Genomic DNA, 18,611 nt, shown 5'->3' with positions numbered 1-18,611 from the left:
ATTTCCTGGGTCACGGAGGGGGCGGAGCCAATCCCAGCTGAAGGGGGCGGGGCCACAACCTGGACAAATGTTGCAAAGGGACCTTTTTTTTTTTTTTTTTTTTAAGCAATTGAATATTTGGCTCCAAAAACATCCGAGTTGTCCTCAGTTGTAGTTCCCAGTTGTGTCCACCAGATGGCAATGTTGAGCTGTATACACACACACACACACTGTGAGGCTCAGTTGACTGACGGTGGACGTCCCTGTCCTGACGTGTCCTCGCCCTCCGGCGCCGCTCCTCGCACCGTGACAGCGCCGCCACCAGGTGTCTCCAGGCAGTTCACGTGTGATGATAGTTTTTTTTAATAAAAGTGTGTGTATTTGTGTGTGTGTGTGTGTGTGTGTGTGTGTGTGTGTGTGTGTCTCCAGTGTCCGGCTGAATGAGAGGAAGCAGAGAGGCGTGGACGACAACAAGAAGCTGGCTTATCTCATCGACATTAAGACGATCGCTATCGGTAATAACACAGATTATAATATAGCATAATATACATATTAAAATGTGTTTTTCCTGCACCGACAAGTCATATATATATATATATATATACTGTAGTTCTTGTTTCTGCCACTAGAGGTCTCTCTGAACAAAACATTGACAGACGATAAAGGCCCCGAGAAGGAGTTTTACGGCGTCATATGTAGCGCCGTGCAATAAGTTAACGCTAATGCGCGTTAAAGCTAATGCGCGTAACGCGCAGCACGCTTCCATGACGACTGACAGGGAAAAAGACGCGCATGATGTCATGTTTACGCGCCGCGTCACACCGGAGTCCAGGCACCGTTTACCAGTTGGCTCCGTTAGCCGCATTAGCGCCGTTAGCACGCCTACAGTCGAACTGGAAAATCTGTTTATTAAAATTAGCGCTACAAATAACCAACCTGTGTACTGTGTATGTGCGCCTCTGTTTTTAAAGTTTAGCGTTACTTTGGAGACTCTTGTTAACAATCGGAAATCACGTAAACATGACGTCACGCGCGTCTTTTTCCGGTCAGTCGTCATGGAAACGTGTCATGCGTTAACACGCGTTAACTTTGACGTGTTGAACGCGGTTGACGCGCTAACATTTGACAGCACTAGTTATATGTTATCGGCTTTTTATCGCGGGGAAAAAAATTGCATTTTTATGAGGAGAGTATCTTCCTCTCTCTGAAATATCGTAAGTAGCAGAAACGTCGAAACATCTACGAATAATTTCCAGGCTAGCTGAACACTGAACGGTGCACCGCTGCCCCCCACTGTTTGAAATATGTAGTTACAGTTTCACGTTCTTCTTTATTTTGTTCGTAGTGGTGCGGTTTTCATTCACGCGAGAAACATTCAAACATAGTTCTTTTTCGCAACGTTTGCCCCCTAGTGGCCATTCCTGATATGACAGTCTCTACATTTAATTAATTATTTTCACGAATACGTTTCTCTCGTGTCTTCACGGAGGTCATGACTCCCCCCCCCCATTACTTTGTAAAGTGCTACAGCTGCAGTAATGATGGTCTGTATGTACAGTATATGGTCACAGCGAGTGGACCAGTGTCCCTTTTTAATTAAATCTCTGTCCCAGTGCTAACTCTGTCAAACTCTGCCGATTACGGACGAAAGCGCTCGTTTCATTTCACTCTATGACGGACGGCGACAGTCGCTGGCTTTAACCCCTCGTCTCCTCTCTCCTCGTCTCCTCCCCCCTCTCCCTCAGTGGACTTGGCCGGAGGCTACAACCTGGGAACCATCAGCCACGACTCCAAGATTGACTGGCTGGAACTTAATGAAACCGGACGCAAACTGCTGTTCAGGGACAAGAAGCTGCGGGTGAGAGTGAAACCTCAGCAGCCCGAGGGCCTGAGAGCGAGAGAGTGTGTCAACAAATGTGTGGACGAGGGCTTTGTCGAAGTTAAACTCCAACGAAAAGACACCAGTGCACAATATGTGCCTGAGAAGCAGCTCTTTGTCGCGCGAGCGTATCCGTCTGCGATTCCGCCGATATCTCGCGCAATTCTCACCCCGACGTCGCCAAAGTCGGCGTCGCTCACGTCGGCGCCCTCACGGAGTCGCCCGCCGAGTTTGAAGCCTGTCGAGCAAACCGTTGGACAGATACTGCGATTAACAGCTAACCTGCAGCTAACCTGGTTCACACTATTTGGCAGTGAGTCTCTTCATGGATGTACAGAACAACCCATTATTTGGCAGTCAGCCTGTTGCTGGATTTATCCAACGGCTCACTATTTGGCAGTTAGTCTTCCTGGGCTATATAGAACAGCTCACTATTTAGCAGTTAGTCTTCCTGGGCTATATAGAACGGCTCACTATTTTCCAGTCGGTATTTCTGAATGTTAAGAACAGCTCACTATTTAGCAGTTAGTCTCCCTGGGCTATTTAGAACAGCTCACTATTTAGCAGTTAGTCTTCCACGACTATATAGAGCAGCTCATTATTTGGCAGTTGGTACTTGTGAATGTTAAGAACAGCTCACTATTTAGCAGTCAGTCTTCCTGGGTTATATAGAACAGCTCACTATTTGCCAGGCGGTATTTGTGAATGTTAAGAACAGCTCACTATTTAGCAGTTACTCTTCCACAGTTGCATAGAACAGCTCACTATTTGGCGGTTAGTACTTGTGAATGTTAAGAACAGCTCACTATTCAGCAGCTAGTCTTATTGGGCTATATAGAACAGCTCAATTGGATCGAATTTGTGAAAACTTTTTAAAGTGGGATTAGAAACTGCGAGAAGTGGGATTAAAATCTTTAATTTGACATAAATGCTTTAAAACACTTTATATCTTTTATTTCAGTAGCGATTGTGCATAAAATCGTCATCACGGTGGTGTTTTAAGTGGATAAAAGGGACAGAGTCGCTCAGTCAGTGACAGTCGACTCCAAAAAAATGTTCCTTTGATTTAAAACTGAAACCAGGCACAGAGCATTATTAAAGAGTGTGTGTGTGTGTGTGTGTGTGTGTGTGTGTGTCAGTGGGGTGATATTAAAGAGGCTGATTACAGCAGCGAGCGGTCGCTCGGTCTCTCATGCACATGCATACATATTAAATGCATTGGGAGCTGCTGTAGCCTATAGAATCTGCATAATGCAAAGTCATCAGGAGTTTCCACAGGAGTTCAACTCTTCTCTTCTCATCACCGTAACTCCTTTAGAACATCTGAGATATCTAGAAGATTAAAAAAAATGTCTTCCGTTTCCTCGTCAGCTTCATCTGTACGACATCGACAGCGGCCTGAAGACCACGCTGCTGAGCTTCTGCTCGTACGTGCAGTGGGTGCCTTGCAGCGACGTGGTGGTCGCCCAGAACCGAGGAAGCCTCTGCATCTGGTACAGCATCGACAGCCCCGAGAGCATCACCATGTTCCCCATCAAGGTTGTTATCCTTCGCATTATTATTCTATCCGTGGCTTTGCGGCCATTTTTGAGGAGGTTTACGTGCATAAAAACTCGTCAGGTCTGGCCAAAAAATGCGATATTAGCATAGGTGAAAACGGAGGCAAAATTGAGTTCCTCCGAATTTCCCGAAACTTGGTGGGAAGATGTTACGGACCAAGACGAACAAAAAAGTCAACCGTAACCATGGCCTCAACTCAACAGGAAGTCGGCCATTTGGAATCTCGGTGTCCATTTTTGGCGGTTTGCACCCTGTACGTAAACGAGCTAACTCGTCCGAGTGCATTTGTCATACCGACATAAAAAAAAACGTGCCAATTTGTACTAAACGCATCAAATGTCTAGTATACAAAAAAAAGGTGTGACCACGGCAACCTTTGGAGTTTTGGCGAATTTCACGAAACAGGAATTCCCCTTTGACTTTGGCATATATGTCAAGTTCCACCGACTTTCACGAAATTTGGTGGGAAGATGTTATAGACTGAGACGAACAAAAAAGTCGACCGTAACCATGGCCTCAACTCAACAAGAAGTCGGCCATTTTGAATATTGGCCATTTGCACCCAATACGTAAATGAGCTAACTCGTCCGAGCTCTTTTGTCGTACCGACATAAAACAACGTGCCAATTTGTACCACACATCAAAGGTCTAGTGTTAAAAAAAAAAAAAAGAAAGCCGTGGCCACGGCAACCTTTGGCATTTTGGCGAATTTCACGAAACAGGAAGTGCCCTATGACGTTGGCATATATGTCGAGTTCCACCGAATTTCCTGAAACTTGGTGGGAAGATGTTATAGACCAAGACGAACAAAAAGGTCAACCGTAACCATGGCCTCAACTCAACAGGAAGTCAGCCATTTTGAATCTCGGTGTCCATTTTTGGCGGTTTGCAACCCTCCGTAAACGAGCTTGACAAAAGTGACTACTGCTGCAGAGATGCGAGAGCCCTATCATGAGTTTATATTTGTAACTCACTCGCTATTTTGTAAACTTTCTTTAAAGCTTTGTATCTCAGCTCTCACTGTGAAGCTGACAGAGTAAGTTTTCTTCTTTTTTTTTTACCTCTCCCTGTTTGGATCGTCGAGCAGTGAAGTCGCCCTGAGCCGTCAGGAGTTTGAGAAAAACACCGCTCTGGTGTTCTCGTTAATAATAAAAACCATGCAGAGAGAGTCGGACACACACACACACACACACAAACACAATTACACATTTTCACATCTCAAGCCGTGTCAGCACATTTGGACCTTGAATTTGAGGGAGTTGGTCCTGGAAAGTCCTTGAATTTGATGTCATACAAGGTGTAGGAAGCCTGTGAAACTGTTTTAATTGTTTGTCTTTTACCAGGGAGATATTGTGGATCTGGAGCGAGTGGAAGGAAAGACGGACGTGATCGTGACGGAGGGCGTCAGCGCCGTGACGTACACGCTGGACGAAGGCCTCATCGAGTTCGGCACGGCCGTGGACGACGGCGACTACGACAGGTACGTTCAGAGTTTGTGTTTGTGTTTGTGTTTGTGCGACACCTGCTGCATTTGTGGCTCGGACTCACGTTCCCAGCAGCAGCAGCAGCAGCGAGCAGATGTCCTTTTATGCAGCAGCTTCCTCCAGCTGCTCTTGAGGGTTTTCCTCTGTGATTTGATGCTTTTTTTAAGCCGTTGAAACTGGCCTCTCTTATTTTGGAGGAGCAGCAGCTGAACTCTCGACCTCAACTGAACTCTAACAGACGGAAAAAAAGAGACTATTTTTTCCTCTTCATCTTTCTGACTAAAGACCAACAGATGGTTTTTAGTCTCGTTTCCACTTCGGTTCACTTTGATACGCAGTTGTTTGAGTTGCTAACGTGAAAACTCGGGATTTGCGCCATAATCTTCTGGCTGTAGAAAATAGCTCATTATTTTGCAGGAAGTCTCTTGGCGGATTTCTAGAATAGCTCATTATTTTTCTCATTTGTCATTCACTATATGGCAGTCTGTCTGTTTGTGAATGTTAAGAATAGCTCACTGTTTGGATGTATAGAACAGCTCATTATTTGGCAGTCAGTCTCTTCGCGGATGTCTTAGCTCACTATTTTCAAAAATGTATTAAAATTATTCCTTGAGAGGTTTGAAAATATTTCCAACGGATCCTTGTTCAGGGCGATGCCGACTATTATGATGGTAAATTTCAAGTCATTCCGAGATACTTTTTGTTTTTTTGAAGAAAGTCAGCTCACTGTCAAAGTGCATCAGGGCGAATGGATCATTTCCTGAATTTCAAAAATTCATTTAAATTATTCCTGAACAGTTTTGCAAATATTTCCAACGGATCCTTGTTCAGAGTGATGACGACTATTATGATGGTAAATTTCAAGTCATTCTGAGATACTTTTTTTTTTTGAAGAAAGTCAGCTCACTGTCAAAGTGCATCAGGGCGAATGGATCATTTCCTGAATTTCAAAAATTAATTAAAATTATTCCTTAAGAGATTTGCAAATATTTTCAAATGATCCTTGTTCAGGGTGATGCCGACTATTATGATGCTAAATTTCAAGTCATTCCGAGATACTTTTTGTTTACGAGAAGAAAGTCAGCTCACTGTCAAAGTGCATCAGGGCAAATGGATAATTTCCTGAATTTCAAAAAATCATTAAAATTATTCCTTAAGAGGTTTGCAAATATTTTCAACAGATCCTTGTTCAGGGCGATGCCGGCTAGGGCTGAGCAATTAATCGAATTTTAATCCAAATCGCAATATGGCCTACTGCAATTTTCAAAATCGCAGGAAGCGCAATACACGTTAAAGCCAAAATGTGTGTCAATGTGTTTTTTAACAGAGCCACAGCTTTTCTGGAGACTCTGGAGATGTCGCCAGAGACTGAAGCAATGTGGAAGACGCTCAGCAAGCTGGCTGTGGAAGCACGGCAGCTACACATCGCAGAGAGGTCAGCGACACACACACACACACACACACACACACACACACACACACACACACACACACACACACACACACACACACACACACACACACACACACACAGAGCCTCTTCAAACTAAACTAATTACATTCTTTATCAGTCTTCTTTGTAACTGTGAATTATCTTTGGGCCTGAAGAGAATTAAGACAACAGGGGAATGAAAACACACACACACACACACACACACACACACACACACAGGTGTGCAGCTCGCTAGTGGATCTGTGCTAGAGCGTAGTGTTATCTTTTAACTGAAGGTCAAGGGTTCAATTTCCGCCTGGGCTCGTCTACAGGCCGACGTGTCCCTGCTGGGAAACACTCACATAATCCCACGTGAATGAATGTGTGAAAGACAAAGAGCTGCACACTTCATATTCTGTATGAAAGAGTGTGAGAATCCTCACCTTCACCATTATCACAATTCAAATCTTTAACTTAGCTCCTCAGAGAATAAGGTTCTGCCTCATTAGGACCAGGTTTTGGTCTCTGTGAGGACTTCTGGTCCTGACGAGTTCAGTGTTTAAGACCAGAGGAAATGGTCCTGAAGAGGCGACAAATACAAGTTCACACACACAGTAGAACAGCTCACTATTTGGCAGTCAGCCCTTTTAGGTTTAAACAGCTCATTTTGTTGCCAGCAGTATCTTAATTAATGTTTTGAATGGCTCATTATTTAGCAGTCAGTCTGCATTTCCTGGAGACTTATTCTTAACCTTACCTTTTCTTGGGTTATATAGAGCAGCTCACTATTTGGCAGTCAGTCCTTTAAGGTTTAACAGCTAATTTTTTTGGCCAGCAGTATCCTGATGGATGTCTAAAATGGCTCATTATTTTGCAGTCCGTCTGTTGCTTTATTTATGGAACAGCGAACACTATTTGGCAGTAAGTTTGTTAGTGGATGTATATTATATACATCAATCATTCCCTGGAGACTTATTCTTAACCTTAACCTTACCTTTTCCTGGGCTATACAGAACAGCTCACTATTTGACAGTCAGCCCTTTTAGGTTTAGGATTTTTTTTGCCAGCAGTATTTTGATGAATGTCTAGAATGGCTCATTATTTGGCAGTCAGCCTGTTGCTTGATTTATAGACCAGCTCACTATTTGAGAGTCAGCCTGTTTGTAAATGTTAAGAACAGCGCACTATTTGGCAGTAAGTTTGTTCATGGAAGTATATTATATATATTATTACATAAACCAAAATGTCCGCCCTTATCTTTAAAACGTCCTCACTTCCTATGTTTTAGATGGTTTTTGGTCCTCACAAAGACATAAGAACAAGTACACACACACACACACACAGCTGTCCCTGCCTGACCTCCTCTTAAATTCATTAATCATCAAAGTCGTGTTTTCTTCTTCTCTCCATCTTTATTTCTCTCTGTTTTTGGAGAAACTTTTCCCATTTTGAATTCCGTGTCATTAATTATGTATAAACAGACGCTCTTCGTTAGGCATCGGCCTGATTTGCATAAATCATGAGATTCGTGGGGGGAGAAAGGATTTTGTCTGGAGTGGATAATGCTAATGAGGACAGGAAGCAGAGTTTTTATTTTATTTAACGATATTCTATCTCTTCCCTGTCATGAATTGTTCATTAACGCGTGACGCAACCGTTCACACAGATTTGCTAATCGAGCGTCCGAGCGCTGCAGCGACTCTACGAGCCTTTTCGTTTCTCTGCCGCTCTCACGTTCTTGTTCTCGTGAACGATATCTCGGGAAAATCCGGAGAGGCCACATTTTGTCAAATTTGGTCCAAATGTTCATGTTGGAGATGAATTGGTTAGAGTTGAAGGTTGAAGGTCAAAGATAAAGGACAGTTTGACCTTGTGAAACACGCTTGTGAACGTAACATCTCAGGGAAACGTTCACTTGGACTCGTTCGTGAATTGGTTTGACTTTGGTGGTTGACGATTGAGCTCAGTGTGACCTTCAATCTTGTCAGAGCAACATCTCAAGGAATATTTTGAGGGAATTTCTTGACATTTAGTTCCAAACGTTCACTTGGATTGATGGATTAATTGGCTAGAGTTTGGTAAACTTTGGTAAACTTTGGTGCAAACGTTCACTTGGATTGATGGATTAATTGCCTAGAGTTTGGTAAACTTTGGTAAACTTTGGTGCAAACGTTCACTTGGATTAACTGGCTAGAGTTTGGTAAACTTTGGTGCAAACGTTCACTTGGATTAATGGATTAATTGGCTAGAGTTTGGTGAACTTTGGTGCAAACGTTCACTTGGATTAATGGATTAATTGGCTAGAGTTTGGTAAACTTTGGTGCAAACGTTCACTTGGATTAATGGATTAATTGGCTAGAGTTTGGTGAACTTTGGTGCAAACGTTCACTTGGATTAATGGATTAATTGGCTAGAGTTTGGTAAACTTTGGTGCAAACGTTCACTTGGATTAATGGATTAATTGGCTAGAGTTCGGTAAACTTTGGTGCAAACGTTCACTTGGATTAATGGATTAACTGGCTAGAGTTTGGTCAACTTTGGTGCAAACGTTCACTTGGATTAATGGATTAATTGGCTAGAGTTTGGTAAACTTTGGTGCAAACGTTCACTTGGATTGACTGGCTAGAGTTTAGGAAACTTTGGTGCAAACGTTCACTTGGATTAATGGATTAACTGGCTAGAGTTTGGTAAACTTTGGTGCAAACGTTCACTTGGATTAATGGATTAATTGGCTAGAGTTTGGTAAACTTTGGTGCAAACGTTCACTTGGATTAATAGATTAACTGGATAGAGTTTGGTAAACTTTGGTGCAAACGTTCACTTGGATTAATGGATTAATTGGCTGGAGTTTGGTGGTCATAAGACAAGGTCACTGTGACCTCACACACATGTGTTTGATCTTGGAAACCCAACGTTCCAAGAACGTCGTTCTTTAAGTTTTGGTGCAAACGTTCACTTGGATTCAAAGATGAAATGATTCCATTTTGTCGGCTGAAGGTCAAAGTTCTCGTTTCCACGCTACTTTTTCATCTTAATTCATTTACTCGACTTGAATGAACTGAATTTGTTTGAATGAAGTGCACACGTTCACTTGGACTCATTGATCACATGATTCCATTTTGGTGGCTCAGTGCATTATTGAAGGTCAACACTCTACGTTCTTAGCCTTTAGCTAACATTCAAGTATTCTAAAAGTTAGCAAGAAACTGTTGTTGGACTCTTGAAAACATGTTGTTTTGTAAGAAAAGGCATAAAACTCTTTTAAATAAAGTTTTGTCGTTCTTCTTCTTCTTCTCTCTGTTACTGTAGGTGTTTTGCAGCTCTGGGCGACGTCTCCACGGCTTCTTTCCTCCACCAAACAAACCAGATTGCCGACAAAGTGTCCGACGAAATGGTTCGTGCTCAGATCTCCAAACTCTTGACACAACACAACGCTCCATAATAAATAAATAAATAAATAAATATACAAGAAGATGAAATAGTTTAGAGGGCAGAAGAGAATATTAATATTCCACTCTGATGTTCAGTGGCTTCATATTTGAACCGTTTTTCACTCAGATAATCCTGAATATTTCAACGTTTGTTTTAATGATGAATGAAGAAGAAGAAACTTACACTGGAATCAACACTGAATAAATAAGTGATGGATGATATAAAACGTAAAGTGTGTGTTTGTGTGTGTGTGTGTGTGTCAGGGCGGAGATGGAACAGTCCACTATCAGGTCCAGGCTCACATGGCCATGCTGGATAAAAACTTTAAAGTGGCTGAGATGCAGTATGTGGAGCAGGTGAGTCACAACCAAAACACCAAAGACACATTACGTTTTTAAAAAACTACATTATTTATATGTGTATGTATATATTTTTCCTGCAGAATGCCGTAGATGAAGCCATAGAGATGTACCAAGAGCTGCACATGTGGGACGACTGCATCGCTGTGGCTGAAGCTAAGGTGACAATAACAAACACCATAAACATGTGTAATATATATATATATATATATATATATATATATATACATGTTTAACCCTTCACATAATGTCTCTGAGATTATTTTACTTTAGTTTAACGTCAACATCAATTTTAATGAGATCTGAGATTAAAGTGATAATTCTGGGATTAAAGTCTGAATTCCAGGAAAAAAGTGAGAATTCTGAGATTAAAGTCAGAATTATCTGAGAAAAATGTCAGAGTTCTGAGATTAAAGAGAATTCTCTGAGATTAAAGTCAGAATTCTGAGATTAAAGAAAAAGTCAGAATTCTGAGATTAAAGTCAGAATTATCTGAGAAAAATGTCAGTTCTGAGATTAAAGTCAGAATTCTCTGAGATTAAAGATGGATATCTCTGATATTAAAGTCAGAATTCTGAGATTATAGTAAAAGTCTGAATTCTGAGATTAAAGGAAAAGTCAGAATTTGAGATTAAAGTCAGAATTCTCTGAGAAAAAGTCAGAATTCTGAGATGAAAGAAAAAGTCAGAATTCTGAGATTGAAGTCAGAATTATCTGAGAAAAATGTCAGTTCTGAGATTAAAGACAGAATTCTCTGAGATTAAAGATGGATATCTCTGATATTAAAGTCAAAATTCTGAGATTATAGGAAAAGTCAGAATTCTGAGATTAAAGTCAAAATTATCCCAGAAAAAGTCAGAATTCTGGGATTAAAGTCAGAATTATCTGAGACAAAGTCAGAATTCTGAGATTAAAGGAAAAGTCAGATTCTCTGAGGAAAAAGTCAGAATTTTGAGATTAAAGTAAAAGTCAGAATTATCCGAGACAAAGTCAGAATTATATATACTTATATACACATATATAAAATATGCTTAACCTTCCTGAAGGGTCACCCAGAGCTGGACAGCCTGCGCAGGAACTATTACCAGTGGCTGACGCAGACGGGTCAGGAGGAGAAAGCGGGCGAGGTGAAGGAGAGCGATGGAGATTTCCAGGCCGCCGTTAATCTCTACCTGAAAGCCGGACTTCCTGCCAAAGCCGCTCGTCTGGCTCTGAGTCGACCGGAGGTCACGGCCAACGCCGACACCGTCAGCCGCATCGCCGTCAACCTGGTCAAGGGAGAGTTTTACGAGAGGGTACGTGACCTTTGACCTTTCTGTCTCACTGACTTCAGGTTAGGTTAGGTTAACTGTGCAGAGGAGGATTAGAGCCACATGTAAAAAAAAAGAAGAATTATGACTAATTTGAGAATTGACTTTTTCTTCAAACTGAGAATTCTGTTTTTTTTTCCTCAGATAATTCTGACTTTAATCTTAGAATTCTGACTTTTTCTTTAATCTTAGAATTCTGACTTTCTTTTATCACAAATTCTGACTTTTTCCCCAAAATTCGGACTTTTTCTCAGAATTCTGACTTTAATCTTAGAATTCTGACTTTCTTTGATCACAAATTCTGACTTTTTCCCCAAAATTCTGACTTTTTCTCAGAATTCTGACTTTTTCTCAGAATTCTGACTTTAATCTTAGAATTCTGAATTTAATCTTAGAATTCTGACTTTCTTTTATCTCAAATTCTGACTTTTTCTTTAATCTCAAATTCTGTCCTTATCCTCAAAATTCTGACTTTGATCTTAGAATTCTGAGAATTCTGACTTTTTCTTTAATCTGAGAGTTCTGACTTTAATCTTAGAATTCTGACTTTAATCTTAGAATTCTGACTTTCTTTAATCTCAAATTCTGACTTTTTCCTCAAAATTCTGACTTTAATCTTAGAATTCTGACTTTCTTTAATCTCAAATTCTGACTTTTTCTTCGATCTCAGAATTCTGACTTCTTCGATCTCAGAATTCTGACTTTTTCTTTAATCTCAAATTCAGACTTTTTCTTTAATCTCAAATTCAGACTTTTTCTTTAATCTCAAATTCGGACTTTTTCTTCGATCTCAGAATTCTGACTTCTTTGATCTCAGAATTTTTACTTTAATCTCAGAATTCTGACTTCTTTGATCTCAGACTTCTGACTGATCTCAGAATTAAAATCAAATGTTGTAGTTTCCGTGGCACAGACTCGAGTTAAAAGATATTCGACCTGTTTTGAGTTGTTGTAGCATCAAAATAATCTCATAGAGATTATTTGAAGGGTTAAAATCACCACAATGAGACATTTCCATGGTTAAAGAAATCATTTTTCTTCACATGTGTGTCCTCCCTCTGACCTCCTGCTGCCTGTAGAGAAGATAAATCTCTTCTTCTTTATTCTGTGTTTATATAACAGTCAGAACTGAATCCTCGACAAAGACAGAGAATAAAAACGCTCCATGTTTCTCCGTTGGTCGTCATGAGTGTAGGAGTTTAAGATGAAGATGAAGAACTTCATCACTCAATCTGCTATGTTTTTGTACCGTAGCGGATTTTTAATCCACGCAGAACTGACGTTTTAGGATAAATCTGCCGTCACAGCTCAAACAAAAGATCGTTCAGTTTCTCTAATTTGGAAAACGAGCATTAAAGCAAAATCAGCTCTTTAAATCTGGCAGAAATCACCATAATTTGACTGATTTTTATTCTTTTTTTGAGCCGTTGGAACCATTTTTTGTTCCAGACAAATGTTCTGGGGGGGGATGTTTAGCGTGTAGGACCAGCCTAGCTTCCTGTCACAGAAAAATATAGGATTAAAGAAAAGATGAAATAGATTTAATAGAGTTCAACCCCAACCAGACTGGGATTACAGCACCACATTGGTCGTGGTTACCGAGCAACTGCTCAAATATCCGGACTTCCGTCATTAATCCTGCTCTTGAAACAGCTCCTCATGCTTCTGTGGCTTCACACATTAAATGTTATATCACTGATTTATTTCAATAATTCACTTAGAAACAAGATTTTTCTATTTAATCACATTTTAATCCAGAAAAAAGGTGCTGAAAAAGTGGGTTTTAAGACGAATCTGTTGTGTCTTAACTGTTGCTTTGTTGTCATAATAAAGAGGTGTGTGTGTGTGTGTGTGTGTGTGTGTGTGTGTGTGTGTGTGTGTGTGTGTGTGTGTGTGTGTGTGTGTTAAAGGCAGGAGATCTTTACGAGAAGATCAAGAACAACCAGAAAGCTCTGGACTGTTACTGTAAAGGAGGAGCCTTCAGGAAAGGTGAGGACAAACTTTATTCATTTGTCATTAAAACAAAAAAAAACTCCCAATTTAATAAAATAATTGGCCCCTGCTGTTTTTCCTCAAATAATTCTGACTTTAATCTCAAGAATTCTGACTTTAATCTCAGAATTCTGACTTAATCTCAGATAATTCTGTCTTTAATCTCAAGAATTCTGACTAATCTCAGAGAATAATGACTTTAATCTCAGAGAATAATGACTTTAATCTCAGAGAATTCTGACTTTAACCTCAGAATTTTGTGTTTAATCTCAGAGAATTCTGACTTTAATCTCAGATAATTTGGTCTCATCTCAGAATTCTGTCTTTAATCTCAGATAATTCGGTCTCATCTCAGAATTCTGACTTTAATCTCAGATAATTTGGTCTCATCTCAGAGAATTCTGACTTTAATCTCAGATAATTCGGTCTCATCTCAGAGAATTCTGACTTTAATCTCAGATAATTCGGTCTCATCTCAGAATTCTGTCTTTAATCTCAGATAATTCGGTCTCATCTCAGAATTCTGACTTTAATCTCAGAGAATTCTGACTTTAATCTCAGATAATTCGGTCTCATCTCAGAATTATGACTTTAATCTCTTTTTTCCAATAGCACAAACCGTTTGCGTAAATACGGTAACGGCAAATTGACTTTTCTGCGACACGCTCTGTCTTAAATTAGAGCAGCTAATATTCCATTTTCACAGTCTAATCTAATGTGTCTAATCTCATCTCTGTGTGTGTTTCTGTGGTGACATAAATATAAATATCTCCTCTCTTCCTGTAGCAGTGGAGTTGGCTCGCGTCGCTTTCCCTGGTGAAGTGGTGAAGCTGGAGAAGACGTGGGGCGACTTCCTGGTTCAGCAGAAGCAGATGGACGCTGCAATCAACCACTTTATAGAAGCTGGGTATGTAAGAGACAGAGGGACAGAGAGGACAGAGAGGACAGAGAGGACACAGGGACAGAAGGACAGAAGGACAGAGGGACAGATGGACAGAGAGACAGAAGGACAGAGGACAGAGGGAGAGAAGGACAGAGGGAGAGAAGGACAGAGGGAGAGAGGGAGGTGAGGACAGAGGTACAGAGGACAGAAGGACAGAAGGACAAAAGGACAGAAGGACAGAAGGACAGAGGGACAGAGAGGACAGAGGGAGAGAGGGAGGTGAGGACAGAGGTACAGAGGACAGAAGGACAGAGAGCCAAAAGGACAGAAGGACAGAGGGACAGAGAGGACAGAGGGACAGAGGACAGAGGGACAGAGGACAGAGGGAGAGAGGGAGGTGAGGACAGAAGGACAGAGGACAGAAGGACAGAAGGACAGAGGGAGGTGAGGACAGAGGGAGGTGAGGACAGAGGGACAGAGGACAGAGGGAGGTGAGGACAGAGGGACAGAGGACAGAAGGACAGAGGGACAGAAGGACAGAGCACAGAAGGACAGAGGGACAAAAGGACAGAAGGACAGAGGACAGAAGGACAGAGGGAGAGAGGGAGGTGAGGACAGAGGACAGAAGGACAGAAGGACAGAGGGACAGAAGGACAGAAGGACAGAGGGACAGAGGACAGAGGGACAGAAGGACAGAGGACAGAGGGAGAGAGGGAGGTGAGGACAGAGGGACAGAGGACAGAAGGACAGAAGGACAGAGGGACAGAGGACAGAAGGACAGAAGGACAGAGAGACACATAGTGAGGAGACGATGGACAGATGGAGGAGAGAACGACAGAGCGCCAACAACAATCCTTTGACAGAGAGAGAGAGAACAGACATGTTTAAAAATAAGAGAATCACCAAATATAGACGTAGATTTGGCAGAGAGTGTTTTTATTCTCTCCAAGTTCATGTGGAAGTGAAATTTGACTGTGGGACGTTTTTAAAAAAAAAAAAAAGTCTCCATAGAAACGAAAAATGGAGTGAAAAGAAACGATTCTGCTGCCAAGAAACTTTTCATCAAGCCAGTTTCGTCTTTTCATTTCATTTGTGTGAAAACGGAATCAACACAAACGTCCTCAGAAACGTCCTTTCTGGTCTGTGAAGGCCACCGTAGTTCCCTGACGCGGCATTTAAAGCTACGCCGTGTTCACGCCGAACGTGATTCGTCGCATGTTGCTCCAGGACCATCGCGTCTATCGCACAATTTGCCGTATTTTAAGCAGAAATCGCGGACTGCGGTCTCGCTCTGTTGTGGAAACAGAGCATGGTGTCGTGTGGTATCACGACACCATGCGTAGCCGGGCACTACTTGGAGAGTTTCACCGATAAATTCGGGAATCTCTAGGAGCATTGGAACTCACCGAATTTAACGGTGAAACTCTCCAATAATGTTGTGTCCGGCTACGCATGGTGTCGTGATACCACCCAAAGTGACGGTTTCTCCTCCTCTGCAGACGTTTCCACGAGAGATAAAGTGTCGTACAGCTCCGAGCGGCCATGCACAAAAAAATTCTGGAGTCTGGCGCTAGCAACATCGCGTCACAATTTGCCTTATTTTAAACAGAAGTCGCGGATTACGGTCATTTTTACTCTCTTTCAGAAGAAACCGTCGTCCTGTGTGGTATCACGACACCATGCGTAGACGTACACAACTTGACGAGTTTCACCGTCAAATTCCGGAATCCCTAGGAGCAAGGAGCTCACCGAATTTAACGGTGAAACTCGCCAATAATGCTGTGTCCGGCTACGCATGGTGTCGTGATACCACACAGGACGACGGTTTCTCCTCCTCTGCAGACGTTTCCGCGAGAGATAAAGTGTCGTAAAGCTCCGAGCGTCCGTTTCCAAGAGCGTAGTCTGGACGCTAGCAATATCGCGTCACAATTTGACGTATTTTAAACAGTAGTCACGGATAGAAACCGTCGTCTTGTGTGGTATCACGACACCATGCGTAGCCGGACACAACTTATTTGGTGAGTTTCACCGTTAAATTCAGGAGCGCCGCGCTCCTAGATATTCCCGAATTTAATGGTGAAACTTGCCAAAAAAGTTGTGTCCGACTACGCATGGTGTCGTGATAGCGAAGTGTCGTACAGCTCTGAAGGTCAACACACAAAAAAAGAACATATTTACAAAAGCGAAGTCTGGATGCTGGCAATATCGCGTCACACACGCTAATTTACGCTAGCCGGACACATCTTGGCGTTAATTTCACCGTTATTTTCAGGGGCTTAATCCCGATAAAAAAAACACAGGTTAGACCAGATCCATTTAAGACTTGAAATGTGAAAGATCAATCTGGTGTAACCTGTTCTTTTCTCTCTGGATTAAGCTCAAGAAATGAACGTTGAAATTCGCCAAAATTCGTTGCGTCCGACGACTACGCACGGTGTCGTGATACCGCACAAGACGACGGTTTCTCAACTTTTCCGCGAGAGATAAAGTGTCGTACAGCTCCGAGTGTCCACACGCAAAAAAAAATATAGGTTTTCCAGAGTGAAGTCGGGATGCTAGCAACTACACGACTTCGTCCGGAGAATATCAACGCTGATTGGCTACGCGTTTGTCGCCACAGCTCGATTTTTCTCGCCAAATGTTGAGCATTTTCAACTCAAAAAGACGCGATTTTTGTGCGATAGATGCGATTTGACACGTGCCGATTCACTTTGTACGTAAACTTGTCGCGCGACAAATTTGCCCGGTGTGAACACACAACAACGTTAGCGTTTATCGCGATCTACCGTCTCGCCACTAGATGGCGCTAACACTTCCACTCTGGACCTTTCATCGTTGTTGTCTTCGCAGCTGCTTCCTCAAAGCCATCGAGGCGGCCATCGCCGCTCGCCAGTGGAAGAAGGCCGTGCAGATCCTGGAGGACGTGGACAAGGATTCGTCCGCCGGGAAATACTACGTGAAGATCGCCCAGCACTACGCCTCCATTCAGGACTACGAGGTACACCAAATATAGCATTTTACGCATAATTATTTGACATATTCGTGACACGGTGATATTTACGTTTCACTCTCTGGACGTAATCACCTCACAGACCTGTGTGTACAGTGCAGTATATTTCAATTTCCAGGCTAAATGATGAATATATATATATATATATGTGGGTAAGAAGAACGTGAGGCCGGTGTTGGTCCCTGAACGCCTCACAGGAGGCAGCCAGAGGCGCAAAAGAAGGTAGTGACATTTTGCCACGGGCGCTTCATTTCTGCTCATCTCACTGGGACATGACCAGTCACACACACACACACACACACACACACACACATACACACACACACACACACACACACACACACACACACACACACACACTTGGACTCTAACTTTAACCACAACTCAAAATCTGAGCCCTAAACTTTAACTTAGTTGCTCAGAAAATGAGTTTCTGTCTCATTAGGACCAGGTTTTTTGGTCTCTGTGATCTATGAGGACCACTGGTCCTGACAGAACACACACACACACACACGTTCTTGTACAACATATTCACTGAGGACCATCATAGACGTTTTCCTTACCTTTAAAAATGGGTTTAAGGGCTAATATCTGGTTTTCAGGTTATCGTTAAGCACTAAGTTGTGATGGTTAAGGTAAGGGTAAGAGGTTTAGATACAAAAACAGGTTTGTGTGTGTGTGTGTGTGTGTGTGTGTGTGTGTGTACTCCAGGTATTACTCATGTTGTGGGGACCTAAATCTGTTTCCACAGTCACCTAATGGGGACTTGTCTTCCTTATGGGGACACAAACCAAAAAACACTGACAAAACTACCCAGATGTAGCAGAGCTAGCTAGCGGCTATTTGCAGAGTGCTTTGAGAGATTTCGCCCGTCCTGTAGAGCTACATGACGAGCGAACTCTCTCGAAGCACGCTAGCTAGCTCGTTAGCTAGTTAGCTAGCTAGCTGCTTTCATAAATCATCACTTATTTTCTGACATTAGAGTTCAAAGCTCAACGCTAGCTAGGTCGTTAGCTAGTTAGCTAGCTAGCTGCTTTCATAAATCGTCACTTATTTTCTGACATTAGTGTTCAAAGCTCAATGGTTCTTTCGGATGTATATCAAACCAACATATTCCGACACATTGCGCCATCGTTACGTGCTTATTTGCGAAAATATATGACAACGAAATAGTCCCTCGGCAGATGTGGCCGCCATCTTTGTTATCAAAATATCAGCCCGGCTCGCTGGATTCGCAAAGCATCATGGGTAATTTCATCTTCCACTTCGTTTTTAAGCCAGCGTCAGAGCA

General features: G+C 42.1%; 1 protein-coding gene across 1 annotated transcript in view; it reads left to right on the top strand.

Moving 5' to 3' along the window:
* Window positions 1–18,611, top strand: part of ift172 (intraflagellar transport 172) — a gene marked incomplete at its 3' end in the record, with an annotated part of 46,687 nt that overhangs the window by 8,186 nt on the left and 19,890 nt on the right. The window contains exons 14-25 of the mRNA XM_083898634.1: window positions 409–494; window positions 1,725–1,837; window positions 3,230–3,397; window positions 4,762–4,898; window positions 6,230–6,337; window positions 9,644–9,728; window positions 10,030–10,122; window positions 10,209–10,286; window positions 11,172–11,420; window positions 13,346–13,424; window positions 14,214–14,334; window positions 17,161–17,308. Coding sequence (XP_083754760.1) covers window positions 409–494; window positions 1,725–1,837; window positions 3,230–3,397; window positions 4,762–4,898; window positions 6,230–6,337; window positions 9,644–9,728; window positions 10,030–10,122; window positions 10,209–10,286; window positions 11,172–11,420; window positions 13,346–13,424; window positions 14,214–14,334; window positions 17,161–17,308 — 1,465 coding nt within the window. The remainder of the gene's footprint in view (window positions 1–408; window positions 495–1,724; window positions 1,838–3,229; window positions 3,398–4,761; window positions 4,899–6,229; window positions 6,338–9,643; window positions 9,729–10,029; window positions 10,123–10,208; window positions 10,287–11,171; window positions 11,421–13,345; window positions 13,425–14,213; window positions 14,335–17,160; window positions 17,309–18,611) is intronic.

Source organism: Microchirus variegatus (assembly GCF_963457635.1).
Source record: "Microchirus variegatus genome assembly, chromosome: 12".
NCBI classification, from domain to species: Eukaryota; Metazoa; Chordata; class Actinopteri; order Pleuronectiformes; family Soleidae; genus Microchirus; species Microchirus variegatus.
Note: the sequence above shows the minus strand (reverse complement) of the source record. Positions and strands in the feature narration are given on the sequence as shown.